The following is a 20,118-nucleotide window of genomic DNA, read 5'->3' on the forward strand; positions in this document are numbered from 1 at the left end:
GTGTGTGTGTCTGTGTGTGTGTGTGTGTGTGTGTGTGTCTGTGTGTGTGTGTGTGTGTCTGTGTGTGTGTGTGTGTGTGTGTGTGTGTGTGTGTGTGTGTGTGTGTGTGTGTGTGTGTGTGTGTGTGTGTAGTTCTCCCTTTGTTTCTCTGCAACTCTTGATCTACTCGCCCCCCTGCGACACACCTGTCCCACCTGTTATAGATGTAAAGTATTTTTCTGGTCTGATACCAATTTTATGAAATCCATTTTTAACAAGATTACATTACACATTACCTCACAAACTTGTTTTTATTTTTTCGTTGGCGAGATTAACCCATTAAGTATCGAAGCAGTTCGGTCGGTGTCTAAAAAAGTATTTAACTTGATACCCAGCCCCATAGTGAAAGACAATATTTTCACAATAATTCAAGTTAAAGCTCAGTTTTATATGAAAAGATGACTGAATGTTTTCTCCTTTTTTCAACCAGATCAACTCAGTTCAGAGTCATCCATCCATGTAAGTCTGAAGCATCTGAAAAGGTTTAAAGAAGTTGATTGTCCTCGTAAGCAAGGTCTGTTAAACATTTAAAACTGTTACAGGAAGCAGCTCCTCCTCCAAAGTCTCTGCCAGTTAAAAAACACACTCAAAAAATGCTAACATGCTAACACGCTAAACCAGAAGTTGGTCAGGGTTTTCCCAGGCTAATTAAAGGCTGAAATGCCCAAAAAAATATTTTAAAAAGCTGGGGGAAATCCTGTACCACACTGTAATAATACTCTGTTACAAGTTAAAGTCCTAAACTTTTTTAAATGAAGTGTTCTGAGACCATGGTCCATGGTGATAATTCACTATAAATAACAATACATTGAATTAAATTTTAAACAATAAGAAACTATTGGTTTCTTGTGTAATAACTGTAAGTATTTAAGAGGATTTAATATTATGGAGCAGAAAATAACATATTTCTTCACTTTATATATTCCAAAATCATCAAAAAAGGGCTGATTGGGAAAAAGAGACAGTGTCCCATAGTGAGGGTGATGCTGCAGATTATCTGAACATCCGAAGACTTTTTCATGCAGAATTGACTCTGTTTTTATCCGGTATGTTTCCTATTTCACGATCACCGGTCTCCTGGGGGAAAGTCCTGTGATTAGCCTTTTTCCAGCCAAGTAGTTACAGGAACGTAGTTATAGGAACAGTCCACTACTAAACAGTTCTACTAACTACTCTCCCCCAAAACAGTTTTTTCCATTTGCATTCACACTGGCCAAGTGGCCATAGGAACTGACCTTTTGTTATTATAACAGCCATCTAACCACCACTATGTGGAAAAGGGAAAAGACCCTGCCCTGAAGTAGGAGCTGAAAGAGTTACAGGAACTGTGGTCAGAGGAACTTAATAAGGAACTGCAAAAATCCCTCCGGTCGGAAAGTGGCTATAATCTGAACATCCAAAGCTGTTTTCACACAGAATTTACTCTATTTTTATCCGGTATGTTTCCTTTTTTCAACAAACGGTTCCGTCTGATGCACAGTAAATGATCATTTTGCGTATCTCAAGAAAAATGTCATTAATAGAGAATAAAAATTAGCTTTTTGTCGATATAAACAGCAGGTTATCTTAACCCGCATGTTGTCCTCGGGTCAAATCTGATCCGTTTTCAAAGTTTCTATATCAGAAATTTGTGTTTCTTTTAACCAAACTGCCCATAAATAACTGAATGAAGTTGGCTAGAAACCTATATGTAGCACAGAATTGGGTGATAGTTTATTCTTTATGCTTTACAAACCAGAGAACAGCAGGTGAGTACGTAGGAAAGTGCGTCGAAAGCGTCCAAAAAATAGTGTCGAAATAGTCAAAATAATTTAGAATTTCTGCTTTTTTTAACTCAGAAATTATGTATAATTTCATGTAAATGAGGTTTATTGACCAAGCATTCTGAAAATAAGCTGGAATAAGAAGGTGTAACATGTAATTGGGTTATAATTTCTACTTTGTGCTGCAGATCAGCAGGTGCATAGTTGAAAGGATGACAATAAATAAATAAAGTTTAGACTAACTAGTTTCTAATAAGAGAAAAATTAAGAATTAGAGAAATGAGCTCTTTGTAGATAAAAAAACAGACATGTTGCAGCAGTGTTATTTTAAATAAAGTTTAGACTAACTAGTTTCTAATAAGTGATTTCAGAGGATAGTTTACATTCAATTTCAAGCGTAACTCTCGCCAAAATACAACCTAGGGTCTTTTTGTGAATGTACCCGAGTCAAACTTTCTTTTAAAAGCATATTTAGGACAGAATCGCGATTTACCGTATTTTCGTTTTTGGGTCAAATGGCCTTTTGAATGGGAGTGCTAGGGACACTTTGATGCTAGCCTCAAAATATCTATTTTTAAACCACTAAGAAGGCTCGACACAACATGAGACTTTGCTCCAAGTATCACCAGGAGCTCTACACCTTAACTCCACCGGTGACCAAGATATACTATAACCAGGAGCTCTACACCTTAACTCCACCGGTGACCAAGATATACTATAACCAGGAGCTCTACACCTTAACTCCACCGGTGACCAAGATATACTATAACCAGGAGCTCTACACCTTAACTCCACCGGTGACCAAGATATACTATAACCAGGAGCTCTACACCTTAACCAAAGCATTGACAACATTGGTTGTGTACCCAGAGTTTACTAAAAAGAAAGGTTTTAACAACTCACGTTAGCTGTTGTTGTTTACGCTATCCACCATTTTCCCAGTCCAAAATAGGCGATCTCTGAATGTGAATGAACGGACTCCGTAGGAGGAAATGTCATTCTTATATGAGGCTCCTTTTTCAACTACAAGGTCAATACTGTGTTTCACTAACGACAAAACAACGAATTATCCGTGCATTTATATGGAACTAAGCTTTAGGAGCTTTCCATCTTTACTCTCCTCCCTCGACTATTTCTGACTGGCTCGATAGACGGAGACCGGAAGAACAGCTGACGTTGAGTTGTTAAAACCTTTCTTTTAGTAAACTCTGGGTACACAACCAATGTTGTCAATGCTTTGGTTTAGGTGTAGAGCTCCTGGTTATAGTATATCTTGGTCACCGGTGGAGTTAAGGTGTAGAGCTCCTGGTTATAGTATATCTTGGTCACCGGTGGAGTTAAGGTGTAGAGCTCCTGGTGATACTTGGAGCAAAGTCTCATGTTGTGTCGAGCCTTCTTAGTGGTTTAAAAATAACTATTTTGAGGCTAGCATCAAAGTGTCCCTAGCACTCCCATTCAAAAGACCATTTGACCGAAAAACGAAAATACGGTAAATCTTAAAAGTGGCGCTTCCATCCTAAATGTGCTTTTAAACAAAAGTTTGACTCGGGTACATTCACAAAAAGACCCTAGGTTGCATTTTGGCGAGAGTTACGCTTTCACTTGGAGGTCAAAAATGTGTCCGTGTCCGTATCCCCCAATGTGTAAAGTACTGCGTGCTTTTAGAATATCTTTAGTGATACTCTGCAGAGTGAACTCAGGAGCTTATGTTTTAAATAAAGGTCATTATTATATCACCATCTTGGTCTCCTTGAATAATTTATTAAGTTAAGTAAGTTGTAAATAGAGAAATCCACAACAATATCCCATACTGGAGACTTCGACTCTACGATGATGATGTTATTTACGTTTTTTGTAATGATGATGACGATCATGACGACGATGATGATGATGATGATAATGATGATGATGACGATAATGATGATGATGGTGATGATGATGATGATGATGAATTCTCTCTCTGTTGAGTTGCAGCTCAGACGAACACCGACCTGTCCTCCAACCTGCTGTCACCTTTGTGAGTTACGTTATTTAAACAAGAAAACACAGCTGGTTTGTCTTGTGTAAAGTACTTGAATGAAGTACAAGTATCTTACCAGAAAATAACTTTGGTAGAAGTTAAAGTCTCCTTTTAGAATATTACTTAAAGTAAAAGTCTTTAAGTGTCTGATATTTACTGTACTTAAGTGTCAAAAGTAGTTTTCTGATATTAAGGGACCGTTCGGTATTTATGGAATGTACCACCGGAGGAAAATAGGGGAGGGTCATGTCTTTTTATTCTTTATTGAGGGGAGGGTCAGCCAATTTGTTTAGTCTAAGGAGGAGGGTCACCCAACTTTTGTGTTCAGGACAACAGCAAAATTTCAAAGTGGCTTATTTGGTGCATATTTATCCATGTAGCTCTCTCAGTCTCGGCCCCTATTGCTAGTAGATGGATCCCTCCCTGTTTAGTCAGCCAGACTATTTGAGCTGTAGCTTTAGAGACCGTGGGATTTCCCAAACTGAATAAATCCCGCTCGCACATATAAACACAAAACTGCTTTGCTAGCTCCATCGTGTTGTAACTAAGACATCTGCTGAAAAAATAATTGTATTCATTAGCATGATTGCCGTACTGTTTGGTTAAAAAACATCCAAAACATTGTACAAAAACATAACGGGCCAGACGCAAGCTTTTATTTTGAAAAGTCAAAGCTTGCAGACTGCACCAAGCCGGGAGGGCATGAGACGGGAGGTCTCCAGGCTGCAGCCATACCCGACTCATATATATATATATATATATATATATATATATATATATATATATATATAAACGATAGCCTTTTCAAGATGCTCGTCTGAGAAAATGGAGTTTTGGATAATGTTCAGCTTCGGCAACTTTACCTATGTGCTAAAATATACAATGACTGAGGAAGCCTAGTGACAAGTCCATAGCAACCAGTGTTGAATTTGTTATTTCCCAGAGTGCTTTGCTGAATAGTCTCAATATTTTATTGTTGTATTTCATGTGAGTACTAGTTTACTAGATTAGTAACTTAGTATTTGAAGTAATGCAGGAAGTGTGCATTTAGTTTCCATACTTATTGTGTTTCCACAACAATGTTAGTGAGTTAATCTACTGAAATGGCCCCCCCCACCATAACTATGTTAGTGAGTTAATCTACTGAAATGGCCCCCCCACCATAACAATGTTAGTGAGTAAATCTACTGAAATGGCCCCCACACCATAACAATGTTAGTGAGTAAATCTACTGAAATGGCCCCCACACCATAACAATGTTAGTGAGTAAATCTACTGAAATGGCCCCCACACCATAACAATGTTAGTGAGTTAATCTACTGAAATGGCCCCCACACCATAACAATGTTAGTGAGTAAATCTACTGAAATGGCCCCCACACCATAACAGAGGAGTGTGATGTATAAGATGAGAATGCAGAGGTTTAGTAACGTATGTCATGGCTGTTAAAAAACAATGGCTGTGTTTGTCTTTGCCAAGTGCAAACCAGTACAGAAGGCATCAATAAATTGTTGGGGAGGGTCATCCCTTTTTTCCATATCATTTTGGAGAGTCATCCAAAATGTATTGCTGGTGAAGGGAGGGTCAGGTCTATTTTGATTAAAGATCCCAAAACTCCTCCAGTGGCCCCTGAAATAAATAATGAACAGTCCCTAAATGTACTTAATTATAAAAGTAAAAACAAACTTTGTTTATGAATTCTGAACTTTCTTGTGGCTTCCTTATAATGAAGCATACTATTCAGGGTTACCACACACTTCTTAAACATCAAACTCAAAGTCTGTGTTACTCTTTTCTTCTCCCACTCAGCTCGTCTTCTGCTCATCTAGGAACTCAGCGGAGATTCCCGTCCGTCACCCCGACAGAAACTGGTGACTTTCTGCTTTCTTTCCTCTTCCAGACAACTATGTTTGTCTGTTTCCATGGCGTTGTTCTCCTCTTTCAGCTCATTCACATTTAATAACTCATCATTTATAAGTCATGTTAGTCGGCAACAGGGATGTACACAGACAGGCTCAAGTGAAAAATAAGGGCACTTCTTATAATTATTTATTTAAAATTAAATCATTTAAAACGTTAAATCAGGGGGGTCAAACTCAATTTCACTACAGGCCAGACTGGAAAATAAGAATCACATCAAGGATCGGACATGTAAAGTTTATTCACATGCTTTTATTCAAGAGACAAAGTCAAATATTTTGACTTTATTATTGCATGTCTCATATAGTCTTCTCACTTACAGTTTGGGTCTCATAAAGCCCCAAACAGTTCCTTAGACATCATAGAAAAAAATGACAAAAATGTCGGAAAAAGCGCCAAAAACGTAAGAAAAAGTGGCAAACACATTGAAAGAAGGGTCAAAAATTTTTTTTTAAAAGCGGCAAAAACATTGGAAAGTGCCAAAAGCATTGGTAAAAGCGATAAAATCTAGGGGGGGCCAAAATTTATTGTGAACCTGAATTGATATGCAGGCCGCATCAAAATCTACGAGGGGCCGGATTTGGCTGGCGGGCCTCGAGTTTCACACATGTGCATTAAATACATTAACACAAATCTGACTTCCTTCCTCACCAAATTAATTTTAATCGTAACTCAACAAAGTCTAGTCTCCTGACTGAATATTTGGATTTTGGAAAGCTGTGGGCAAACAGGAAAATATTCATATTCATTCATATATATTCATTTATAAAAAATAAGAAACAGTTGACTGTGTGCATGTGCCTGGTTGGTCTGTTTATCTCTGACGTTAGTTTGTTTATAACTGTCGTAATCTTTTTCTCTCTTACAGAAAGTAATCCAAGTTATGAAAATCCACCAGACGGTAAGATCTTGGTGACTTTAAAGCTTTAGTGTGTAACTTGTTTTTTTTTTGTAAGTCCCTTACATTCAAGCCGTTACCAGATGAGTTGCTACAAAGCTAATTCAGACTATCAGCTCCACACAACTCTCTCTTGATCTCTCAGTAGGACTATGTTCAGAAGATCAGGAGACTTTCTCACGCAGAAACTCGAATGAAGATAATGACCTCTTCTGAAGAGTCCATCATGTTTTTAATCCTCTGTGTCTCCTGTGTAAAGGAGGGGGGTGGGGGGGGGGCGCGACCACGGAAAGCTTGGGTCATGTGGATGCGCCGACAGTGTTGTTGTCATTAGATTTTCTCATGGGGCTAGTCTATATCCCCGACGTTCCACTTCCGGGATTGCTCCAGTCCTGCCGTTAATTCTGCCAGATTTCCTTCATTTGGGCCGGATGTGCGTCCCCTTCCTCTGTCTCTGTGTTGGCGTTCTAACCTCCGGCTGATTTGTGAGGACTATGGTTAGCTGCTCCTCAGATCTCTGCAGGGTAAATCCAGACAGCTAGCTAGACTATCTGTCCAATCTGAGTTTTCTGTTGCACGACTAAAACTACTTCTGAACGTACACATGTTCCACCAAAACAAGTTCCTTCCTGAGACTATTTAGCAGAGGCACCGTGGCTCCGTCCGGAGCTTAGCCCCGCCCACGATGATTGTGATTGGTTTAAAGAAATGTCAATAAACCAGAGCACGTTTTTCTACCATCCCAGAATGCTGTGTGGACTAGACAGACCCTCCTCCACAGCTCTGTGGAGAGGGTCTGGACATGTGAGGCTATCATGAGGGAACCAAGCACTACTATAGCTTTAACTGAAGCAGAACGGTTCTAAAATTGCTCTGATCGTGTTGAAAGTGCTTTGAGCTTCACTGTGTGACGATGATGATGATGATGATGATGATGACGATGATGATGACGATGATGATGATGATGATGATGATGATGACGATGTTCTGCAGGTCCTGACTACATAAATGCAGAGAGCGATGCAGACGACCCCGGCTACATGTAGGTTTCCTCTCTGTTGGACCTTCTCTAAAGCTGCAGCAGGAAATCACATCTGAAGGTTGATTTCTTTCTTCTGTTTTCTGCAGAATCGTGTTGCCCGAAGGTGAGACTCCTCTGACCAATCAGAGCCGAGCCTCAACACCCAGTTCAGGTACAGTTTGAAAAAACAGAAACACTAATTAATTTTTATCTAGCCAGCGTTAAGTTTCTAAAGTTTCACTGACAAAAAGCTACTGACCATCCAACCCGTTCTCACTCCGAACTCGTAAAATACGGACGTTTGGACTTTGGCTGTCAGCGTCTGAAGAGACAAAAAAGTATCCTTCAGCGTGTTTGTAGAACATACCGGGGAGAGCAGCAGCTACACGGGGTTTAGAGAGGAGTATGTAGGGAGGTTAGTCAGGGGGGTGGATGGGTCAGACACAGGACTTTCACCCAGGAGACCGGGGATCGGGTCCCGCGTGTGTCTTTAACCGTCCCGTTCTTCCTGCGTGTCACAGAAACGTAAGCCCACCCACAACCCACCAAGCACGTTTAGATAAAGCGCGTTATATGACGCTAAAGGAGACTTTTAGCGTCAATAACAACGACAAAGTCACCTGACCAAGCGTCCGTATTTTACAAGATAGGAGTGAGAACGTGTTGGGCCATCACGCACAGAGAGCTCGTAGTAGTAGATTATTACCTGTTACTACTGCTCATATCTTCTCTCACTGGTACTGCTCATATCTGGATAACAAGATATTCAACTTTATTTATATCAAATCATAACAGAAGTTATCCCAGGACACTTCGGGGGGGGAGGGGGGGGTTATCGTCATCACATAGAAACCATATACATTTTCATTATTGCCCAGCCCTATTTATTAATCAATTCTTCAGTGAAACATGAACATTACAGTTCCAAGTGAAATACAAAAATACGTATACATTGTGTTTAGAAACGATTTAGAAAAACATAGATATATATAAAAAAAAAATGTTAGATCACCCTGACCTTTCTACTGTATTCTTTCCTTAAATTACTGATTTCATCTCTAATTTATTATGATTTATCTTTAGTTTACTATATGTTATCTTTAGTTTACTGTATGTTGTCTTTAGTTTACTATATGTTATCTTTAGTTTACTGTATGTTGTCTTTAGTTTACTATATGTTATCTTTAGTTTACTGTATGTTGTCTTTAGTTTACTGTATGTTATCTTTAGTTTACTGTATGTTATCTTTAGTTTACTGTATGTTATCTTTAGTTTAGTGTATGTTATCTTTAGTTTTCTGTATGTTATCTTTAGTTTACTGTATGTTATCTTTAGTTTACTGTATGTTATCTTTAGTTTACTGTATGTTATCTTTAGTTTAGTGTATGTTATCTTTAGTTTTCTGTATGTTATCTTTAGTTTACTGTATGTTATCTTTAGTTTACTGTATGTTATCTTTAGTTTAGTGTATGTTATCTTTAGTTTTCTGTATGTTATCTTTAGTTTACTGTATGTTATCTTTAGTTTAGTGTATGTTATCTTTAGTTTTCTGTATGTTATCTTTAGTTTACTGTATGTTATCTTTAGTTTACTGTATGTTATCTTTAGTTTAGTGTATGTTATCTTTAGTTTTCTGTATGTTATCTTTAGTTTAGTGTATGTTATCTTTAGTTTAGTGTATGTTATCTTTAGTTTTCTGTATGTTATCTTTAGTTTAGTGTATGTTATCTTTAGTTTAGTGTATGTTATCTTTAGTTTTCTGTATGTTATCTTTAGTTTACTGTATGTTATCTTTAGTTTAGTGTATGTTATCTTTAGTTTTCTGTATGTTATCTTTAGTTTACTGTATGTTATCTTTAGTTTAGTGTATGTTATCTTTAGTTTTCTGTATGTTATCTTTAGTTTACTGTATGTTATCTTTAGTTTAGTGTATGTTATCTTTAGTTAGTTAGTTAGTTACTGTATGTTATCTGCTAATGATTTGGATTCAGAAAGAAAGGAGAGAACGATATATTTATTATTATTCGATTATTATCGTACGCCTTGTTATATTGTGATGCATCATTCAACATGACATCATGACTTTGCGTAAACATACACGCCCACTTTTCTAAAGCAAAGTGGCGTGTTATCTGGACGCATTTTGAGCTATCTGCGTGTATGTCTACGTTGTATACAGCGGACGGCAGTCTGCAACGTCACAGCGTGAACATACACGCCACTTTCTAAAGCCACGTGGCGTGTTAGCACGAGACTACGGTTGAGTTTAGGAAACATGTCACGTGGGACCTGGTCCCCGGTCTCCTGGTGAAAGTCCTGTGTTTGACCCATCCTCCCCCCCGACCAACCTCCCTACAGATTTTCTCCCTTTCATACTACTCTCTACGGCGTCAATTCACACGCCATCACAAGGTAATGTAAGTCAATGGAGGCGAAACGGCGTTGATAAACATGCTAAAAATAGAGTATGCGTCTTGATAACACGCCAATAATGGCGTACTGATTGGCGTGTCATACATACACCACTTCATGAGATCAGTCTGTTATTTGATGGTCCGTAGATTTGATGATGTTTGTTTTCGTCCACAGATGTTCTACATGATTATGAAAACGTCCCAGAGAAGAGCGGTGAGTCTCTAGTATTATTATTAGTAGTATTATTAGTTTCACCATATTATGTCTCGTGGTTCTTTATCGATTTACACATCCACATATTGATGTTTATTCAATAGTTTACATGCAAAGATTCACAGCAGAAAGTGGGGGGAAAAACAAACTAACTAATCGGCACACATTTAAAAAATGTAGTCCTTAAATTACTAGTTCTTCTTTTTTCCTACAAACTTATTTTATACGTTTTTTTCAGTTGACATCTTGCTTCAGGGGGGCGGCAAAGAAAGTGTTGATGGTGTATGCCCGCCAGAGCTCTGGCTCATTCAGCGCTGCAGCTAAAGATGCTGCTGGGAAAGTTTTGGAAAAGTAAAATTACAGATATACACTACCGGTCAAAAGTTTGGGGTCACTTAGAAATATCCATTCCAGACAGAATAGCAGCTGAGATCAGTTGCATGTTTTTTTAATCAGGGCAGCAGTTTTCAGATGACATTATGTGATTACATAATGTCTAAAGAGTTTGACTGTTGTAGACAGAAGTGGCTGAAGAAACACTTGAAATCCATGCTTTTTTAAAAGTGGTACAGCTCCCATATACTGTGACACTCTGGGGTGTTTTGACCGGTAGTGTAAATTGCAAAGTAGAAGTCGACATCGACATATTAATTTTTATTTAATAGTTGACATGCAAAGATTTGCGGCAGAAAGCGTTTGACATTGTGTTGTTTAAACCGGCAGTTACATACGTGTTGTAAAGTTTAACTCCAACGGATGCGATCAGACTCCTGTATCAGGATACGGATCATATGACAGATTCTTGTCTTACATGACATCTACACTACCACGTTTTAGTTTTAAAACTATCTTTAGCTATGTTTACGCCCCAGCGTCTGCTCTACTGCGGCGTCTGCTCTACTGCGGCGTCTGCTCTACTGCGGCGTCTGCTCTACTGCGGCGTCTGCACTACTGCGGCGTCTGCTCTACTGCGGCGTCTGCTCTACTGCGGCGTCTGCACTACTGCGGCGTCTGCTCTACTGCGGCGTCTGCTCTACTGCGGCGTCTGCTCTACTGCGGCGTCTGCTCTACTGCGAGACATTTGGAGACGAGGACGCACGTCAGTCAGTTACAGGTCTGTCTGTCTGTCTGTCTGTCAGCTTCCAGACCTTTCAGTAACAGTTCTGTCTGACTGTCTGTCTGTCTGTCCTCTCTCCAACATAATAATCCAGCTCTTACTTCTCACCGTTGATGTTCTTTCCCCAAAGTAGTTTCTGTATTTTTAACTTCTACATCCAGGAGTTTAGACCACAGAGTAACATCAGACACTCTGCTTCCTGTTTACACCGACACGCACATGCCCAGTGTGTGTAAACAGTCATGTGACATGTGATGTCAGACGGAGATTAGTTCTTGTGTGGACGGAGATCGTTTTAGTCTCAAAACGCAGCTTAGAAACAGAAAAGGTAGCAGCGTGGATGAAGCCTTGTTTCTTATTAAAAGCACCTAGTTTTACAGCAGCTAACAGCTGATATCTTCACCACGTTGTTATATTTTCCAAATATTTACATTTGATTTTATTCTTCTGTTCATTTCAACTTTTGATTTTTATCACTTCATATGAGCTAATAACTTGGTGTTAACCCTCCTGGTGTCCTCGGGTCTAATCTGACCCATTTTCAAAGTTTCTATATCAGAAATTTGGGTTTCTTTCAACCAAATTTTCAAAAGAAATAACGTGAATGGTTTCCTACAACGCTCTTCACAAGTTTTATTCAATTTCACAGCATTTGAAAAAAATTGTTTACGAAAGAATGTTGAAAAAAGTGACAAATGTCGGGATAAACACCCAAAAACGTCAAAAGGTGCAGAAACAAACGTTGAAAAAAGTGACAAAAAAGACGTCCAAAACGTTGAAAAAAAAGTTTAAATTTTGACCGAAAAACAAAAAGTTGCAGGTCGACGGGAAGACAACACGAGGTATATGAAGTAGGGCTGTCAAAATAATGTGATTAATTTCGATTAATTAATCACAGAGTATGTAATTAATTAGATTACATTTTTTAATTGATTGACAGCCCTAATATGAAGTCATCTTCCGTCATTTGTTCGTGTAAATTCCCATATTTCTTCAGCCTCTCAAACGCACCTCTAATGAAATAAATAGGACTGATAAACCTGCAATAATAATGAGACTTTGCAATACTGTAAATACACTTTTTCCTCTCTCCCTCGCTGCTGCAACAGCGTGAATTTCCCCGTTGTGGGGTTAATAAAGGAAATGAATAAATACATCGTCATGGTAACTATCTGTTTCCTCTTTCTCTTGCCTCCCCCTTTAGAGGACAGAGACTATCTGAATGTGGAGCCGCTGCACTTTCAACGTGAGTTTGATTCTCTTTTCAGTTTTCAGATCATTAGCGTGTTTCACACAGGAAGCTCTGGTTTTTTACGAGGTCACCCGTAGCAACAGTTTGTGCCTCTGATCTAATCAGCCTCTCGATCAGTCACAGCTCAGCATCCACTTTGTCAAACGTGTGCTGTATATTAGGCCAGCTGTGGTTTATACCACTTCTCTTTTCTCTTATAGCTCAGTGGAAGGAATATTTTTGAGATTGTTGGTTGGATGGGAGCATGCCTATGTTCCTATGTTCCCACAGCCCAATGGTCCCACAGCCCAATGGTCCCACAGCCCTATGTTCCCACAGCCCTATGTTCCCACAGCCCTATGGTCCCACAGCCCAATGGTCCCACAGCCCAATGGTCCCACAGCCCAATGGTCCCACAGCCCTATGTTCCCACAGCCCAATGGTCCCACAGCCCAATGGTCCCACAGCCCTATGCTCCTATGGTCCCACAGCCCAATGGTCCCACAGCCCTATGTTCCTATGGTCCCACAGTCCTATGTTCCCACAGCCCTATGTTCCCACAGTCCTATGTTCCCACAGCCCTATGTTCCCACAGCCCTATGTTCCTATGGTCCCACAGTCCTATGGTCCCACAGTCCTATGTTCCCACAGCCCTATGTTCCCACAGCCCTATGTTCCCACAGCCCTATGTTCCTACAGCCCTATGTTCCCATATCCCTATGGTCCTACAGCCCTATGTTCCCATATCCCTATGGTCCTACAGCCCTATGTTCCCACAGCCCTATGGTCCCACAGCCCTATGCTCCTACAGCCCTATGTTCCTACAGCCCTATGGTCCCACAGCCCTATGTTCCCACAGCCCTATGTTCCTACAGCCCTATGGTCCTACAGCCCTATGCTCCTACAGCCCTATGTTCCTACAGCCCTATGGTCCTACAGCCCTATGTTCCTACAGCCCTATGTTCCCACAGCCCTATGTTCCTACAGCCCTATGTTCCCATATCCTTATGGTCCTACAGCCCTATGTTCCCACAGCCCTATGGTCCCACAGCCCTATGCTCCTACAGCCCTATGTTCCTACAGCCCTATGTTCCCATATCCCTATGGTCCCACAGCCTTGTGTTCCCACAGCCCTATGGTCCCTATAGGCCCTATCTCGCCTGTTTTTTGTAGTGTAACAGATTGCTGCATCTCTACGGATCATCTTAAAGGTTTGAATCCCCAAACAGCATCTTGCATAGAGCTGGAAACAGGCCCTGGAGTTGGGCGAGCTGAAGCTCATTTTGAATTATTATAATAATGATTATTTTCATTCTGGATGACTTTTTATCATCTTGACCTTCAGACAAAATGAAATGTGTTTGATTTTATCATAAGTCTGAAGTCTTGGTAGAGACATCTTCTAGTCTGAGACATTAGGACAGATTGTCTTTAGATGTGAGACATTAGGACAGATTGTCTTTAGATGTGAGACATTAGGACAGACTGTCTTTAGATGTGAGATGGTGAGACATTAGGACAGACTGTCTTTAGATGTGAGATGGTGAGACATTAGGACAGACTGTCTTTAGATGTGAGATGGTGAGACATTAGGACAGACTGTCTTTAGATGTGAGATGGTGAGACATTAGGACAGACTGTCTTTAGATGTGAGATGGTGAGACATCAGGACAGACTGTCTTTACATGTGAGACATTAGGACAGACTGTCTTTAGATGTGAGATGGTGAGACATTAGGACAGACTGTCTTTAGATGTGAGATGGTGAGACATCAGGACTGACTGTCTTTACATGTGAGACATTAGGACAGACTGTCTTTAGATGTGAGACATTAGGACAGACTGTCTTTAGATGTGAGACATTAGGACAGACTGTCTTTAGATGTGAGATGGTGAGACATCAGGACAGACTGTCTTTAGATGTGAGATGGTGAGACATCAGGACAGACTGTCTTTAGATGTGAGATGGTGAGACATCAGGACAGACTGTCTTTAGATGTGAGATGGTGAGACATTAGGACAGACTGTCTTTAGATGTGAGACATTAGGACAGACTGTCTTTAGATGTGAGATGGTGAGACATCAGGACAGACTGTCTTTACATGTGAGACATTAGGACAGACTGTCTTTAGATGTGAGACATTAGGACAGACTGTCTTTAGATGTGAGATGGTGAGACATCAGGACAGACTGTCTTTAGATGTGAGATGGTGAGACATCAGGACAGACTGTCTTTAGATGTGAGACATTAGGACAGACTGTCTTTAGATGTGAGATGGTGAGACATCAGGACAGACTGTCTTTAAATGTGAGACATTAGGACAGATTGTCTTTAGATGTGAGATGGTGAGACATCAGGACAGACTGTCTTTAGATGTGAGACATCAGGACAGACTGTCTTTAGATGTGAGACATTAGGACAGACTGTCTTTAGATGTGAGACATTAGGACAGACTGTCTTTAGATGTGAGACATTAGGACAGACTGTCTTTAGATGTGAGACATTAGGACAGACTGTCTTTAGATGTGAGACATTAGGACAGATTGTCTTTAGATGTGAGATGGTGAGACATCAGGACAGACTGTCTTTAGATGTGAGACATTAGGACAGACTGTCTTTAGATGTGAGATGGTGAGACATCAGGACAGACTGTCTTTAAATGTGAGACATTAGGACAGATTGTCTTTAGATGTGAGACATCAGGACAGACTGTCTTTAGATGTGAGACATTAGGACAGACTGTCTTTAGATGTGAGACATTAGGACAGACTGTCTTTAGATGTGAGACATTAGGACAGACTGTCTTTAGATGTGAGACATTAGGACAGACTGTCTTTAGATGTGAGACATCAGGACAGACTGTCTTTAGATGTGAGACATTAGGACAGACTGTCTTTAGATGTGAGACATTAGGACAGACTGTCTTTAGATGTGAGACATTAGGACAGATTGTCTTTAGATGTGAGATGGTGAGACATCAGGACAGACTGTCTTTAGATGTGAGACATCAGGACAGACTGTCTTTAGATGTGAGACATTAGGACAGACTGTCTTTAGATGTGAGACATTAGGACAGACTGTCTTTAGATGTGAGACATTAGGACAGATTGTCTTTAGATGTGAGACATTAGGACAGACTGTCTTTAGATGTGAGACATTAGGACAGATTGTCTTTAGATGTGAGATGGTGAGACATCAGGACAGACTGTCTTTAGATGTGAGACATCAGGACAGACTGTCTTTAGATGTGAGACATTAGGACAGACTGTCTTTAGATGTGAGACATTAGGACAGACTGTCTTTAGATGTGAGACATTAGGACAGATTGTCTTTAGATGTGAGACATTAGGACAGACTGTCTTTAGATGTGAGACATTAGGACAGACTGTCTTTAGATGTGAGACATTAGGACAGATTGTCTTTAGATGTGAGATGGTGAGACATCAGGACAGACTGTCTTTACATGTGAGACATCAGGACAGACTGTCTTTAGATGTGAGACATTAGGACAGACTGTCTTTAGATGTGAGACATTAGGACAGACTGTCTTTAGATGTGAGACATTAGGACAGACTGTCTTTAGATGTGAGACATTAGGACAGACTGTCTTTAGATGTGAGATGGTGAGACATCAGGACAGACTGTCTTTACATGTGAGACATTAGGACAGATTGTCTTTAGATGTGAGATGGTGAGACATCAGGACAGACTGTCTTTAGATGTGAGACATCAGGACAGACTGTCTTTAGATGTGAGACATTAGGACAGACTGTCTTTAGATGTGAGACATTAGGACAGACTGTCTTTAGATGTGAGATGGTGAGACATCAGGACAGACTGTCTTTACATGTGAGACATTAGGACAGACTGTCTTTAGATGTGAGACATTAGGACAGACTGTCTTTAGATGTGAGACATTAGGACAGACTGTCTTTAGATGTGAGACATTAGGACAGACTGTCTTTACATGTGAGACATTAGGACAGACTGTCTTTAGATGTGAGACATTAGGACAGACTGTCTTTAGATGTGAGACATTAGGACAGACTGTCTTTAGATGTGAGACATTAGGACAGACTGTCTTTAGATGTGAGACATTAGGACAGACTGTCTTTAGATGTGAGATGGTGTTTTCAGAGTCTCGTAGCGTACGGTAATCTCTTGATCCGTTGATCATGAACTCATTCTGTTGGTTTCATGTTTCCCAGCAGGATCGACACCAGATCTGTCGGCTCGAAGCGACAGCGATGATGACGATGATGATGATGATGATGATGATGAAGGGAACTACGTTAACGTGCATGATGGGACTATGACTGACTGACTGCCCACAGTGAGCTTTTAAACTGCCATCACCGCTTTTCTTCTTCCCCCTTTATTAAGTCACGGTGGTGTTTATTTAAAAGAAATGAAAAATGGAGGAGGAAAAATGACCTTTGATGGACGACAGAAACTCCTTTTCTCTCTGAAGGATCAGCTGAAGGTGAACGTTTCACAAAAACAGAGAGAGGTTTCCGAAACGTGCAGCTGTAGGGCTGTCATCAGGGAAAAAACATCATTATTTATAAATCTCACTCAGGGAAATTGTGCTCCCGTCCAGTTACCCAGAGATGATTCGCTGTAGTCACGGCCTTTAAGAACGCCAAAACAAGCACTTAAAGGGGTCAGCTTGAACTCTGTTAGATCACAAACGCCATTTTTCATATTCTGTAGACCACACGTGTATAATCTGAGTTACCTTTCAAAGAGAGATGTGTGCGAGACCTGCATATTTTTGTGTTTTTCAATCAGTATTTACGGAAGATTAAGAGTACAAATTGTACCTGGTGATGAATGAAAAATTATTATAATTAACCGCGAGACAAACATGAACAACTGAACCAAATTTGATGACAATCCTTCCGAGTTATTGAGATGTTTCAGTCTGACCGATCAAGAGACAAACACAGGAAATAACATTTCTAACTCACCCTAGCTTTTATATTTCTAAATTTGCCCTCTAAAGATGATTTAATGAAAGGTGCTGTAGGTAGGATTATGAAGATCCAGGACTTAGCCAAACAATCTGAACTTCAACAACTTCTCAGTCCCCCCCCCCTTTCTGCTAAAGCCCAAAACGGTCTCCTAAGCCCCTCCCCCCACAAGGGAGAATGAATGCGTGTGCATGAGCAGTGATTGACACGCAGTTAGACACCCCCCCTGGCCCTGATTGGTCCATCTGAACAGTTAGACACCCCCCCTGGCCCTGATTGGTGCATCTGAACAGTTAGACACCCCCCCATGGCCCTGATTGGTCCATCTGAACAGTTAGACACCCCCCCTGGCCCTGATTGGTGCATCTGAACAGTTAGACACCCCCCCTGGCCCTGATTGGTCCATCTGAACAGTTAGACACCCCCCCTGGCCCTGATTGGTCCATCTGAACAGTTAGACACACCCCCCCCCCCCGGCCCTGATTGGTCCATCTGAACAGTTAGACACTGGCCCTGATTGGTCCATCTGAACAGTTAGACACCCCCCCCTGGCCCTGATTGGTCCATCTGAACAGTTAGACACCCCCCCTGGCCCTGATTGGTCCATCTGAACAGGGAGCTGTGTATTTTTGTAAATCTCTCTCCAGGCTGTAGGTGGAGCCAGAGGAGCTGGATTTATTTTAATGACCTGCTTCCTGTAGTTCTACTAGAACATAGGGTCAGTTTCAGCAGATATGACAGAAAAGTAGTTTTAGAAGTCTTACCTGCTGCACCTTTAAGGAGAAATCCCCCAGAGACAGACTCAACCTGTAACACGGTGAACAGATAATGTAACAGCAGGTCAGCTTCCAAAATCCCCCAAACACACCACCAGCATTTCTCCGTCAGGCGTCTTCACAATCACTCTGCAGAATTACACTTCTTAGTTTTTAAAGTTGATTTTTGTCATGTGCGTCCTCCACAGTGCTGTCTGACACTGACAAAGGGCTTTAGATGGTGTGTTCATGTTCAGCTTTACTTTTGACTTTTACTGACAACTCCTGAGAATGTCTTAATCACGTTTAGTTTTTATTACGGTGTATTTATGTCGTCACTGTCTCTGTAATCCACTTGTGTGAACTAGAAATGTAACTACAATTCAATTAAACCTTCACAAAACTTCAGACTCTACTAGATTTTATTCATTATTTACATATATGAAGAGTAGCTCAAGATGTGTATAAAATCTAATCCGTCGACTCACTCGTTACTTCCCAAATGTGTTTTTACACATTCTTAATAATCTTTTATATTTTCAGCTGTGTATTTTCTGTGTCAGCTCATCTGAACATCTGTCACTCAGCTGGAAGTACGATAAGATATGAGATATGAAGCTGCAGCTGCTTGTAGCTGGATTTGATTTTCACACCTTTGGACAAAGACACACTAACTGCTTCCAGTCTTTATGCTAAGCTAACTGCTGCAGCTTTACATTTATAGGGTTTCTGCAGGTTTCACCAAGTCAAATTTAAGACGTTTTAAGACTATTATGAATGAAATTTAAGACCTATATCACAAATGCGGAGTCACAAAATGAATTGCTTTCTTGCACAAGAAGCAGCTGGCTTTATCTGAGCCCTAACTGAAGGGCCAAGTATCACTAAACCTGCACTTCAACATAAAATCTGTTTTATGTAGGGATGCACCGAATCCAGATTTTTGGGGTTCAGATGAATACCAAATCCAGTGGTTCAGATTCTGCTGAATCCTCCTCCCATCACCAGTCCATGAACACAGTAAACACATTAATGAAGTCAACAACGTCCACAGCCTCTAAAAACAGTTCAATGTCACAACTTAATGTTGAATTTACACGCTCTTTTCACATCGTAGGAAAGCACATCGCTATCGCCAGATTTTGGCTAACCAGTGTATGATGAAGGCATGTTGGGGGGGTGAAATTAGAAAGCTAACGTTAGCTAACGAGCAGCAGCCGGCCGTTTGGTCGCTCCACTCCCGCTGTAGAGAGACTGTGAGAGAACAGCTGACAGCCTGGGAGAGACTGTCTGGTTAACACCAGTTATTAGCTGGGACCGTCCTTTCTTACCGTACCTGAAGTTGCTGCATTCTGGCTGCTGTCTGTAGATTCCTTCATCACAACTCGTATTCTTCCAGATGTTTCCTACCAGATGTTGTAACAGCGGTGATGTTGTGTATAGTTTAGGGTCCTCGCCACCACCAGACTAATCAGCATTACAGATTGAACATGTAGCTGGACTTGAATGGTCTTCTTTTGACTGAAAGTTCTGCCAAACTACACTTTTTCTGCTCACCAGTTCCATTTCCACTTCCTCACAGCATTGTATTCTCACAGCACCTTCCTGTAACCAACGCCGCCGTCATTACGGCGACCTGCGTAGCGCGCCGAGTGCAAGCGTAGGGTTCGGTTCACTGGGAAAAAATTCTAAGGTTCAGCAGAAACCCAACCCCGTCAAAAAGCCCAATATTCAGCCCAATCAGAAGCCCAAT

At 40.7% G+C, this 20,118-nt stretch overlaps 1 protein-coding gene across 2 annotated transcripts in view; it reads left to right on the plus strand.

The window, feature by feature from the left end:
* LOC116060861 overlaps positions 1–16,962 on the plus strand; it is a 31,784-nt gene extending 14,822 nt beyond the window's left edge. The window contains exons 6-14 of one of the 2 annotated variants that reach the window (XM_031314618.2): positions 470–498; positions 3,771–3,819; positions 5,632–5,693; positions 6,611–6,643; positions 7,634–7,682; positions 7,769–7,833; positions 10,251–10,289; positions 12,611–12,652; positions 16,849–16,962. In XM_031314618.2, coding sequence (XP_031170478.1) covers positions 470–498; positions 3,771–3,819; positions 5,632–5,693; positions 6,611–6,643; positions 7,634–7,682; positions 7,769–7,833; positions 10,251–10,289; positions 12,611–12,652; positions 16,849–16,961 — 481 coding nt within the window. In that variant the 3' untranslated portion in view covers position 16,962. Of the gene's footprint in view, positions 1–469; positions 499–3,770; positions 3,820–5,631; positions 5,694–6,610; positions 6,644–7,633; positions 7,683–7,768; positions 7,834–10,250; positions 10,290–12,610; positions 12,653–16,845 lie in introns of both variants that reach the window. The other variant, XM_035996560.1, reaches the window with a different exon arrangement.
* The last annotated feature ends 3,156 nt before the right edge of the window (positions 16,963–20,118 follow it).

The sequence above is a fragment of the Sander lucioperca genome, chromosome 21 (genome assembly GCF_008315115.2).
Source record: "Sander lucioperca isolate FBNREF2018 chromosome 21, SLUC_FBN_1.2, whole genome shotgun sequence".
NCBI classification, from domain to species: domain Eukaryota; kingdom Metazoa; phylum Chordata; class Actinopteri; order Perciformes; family Percidae; genus Sander; species Sander lucioperca.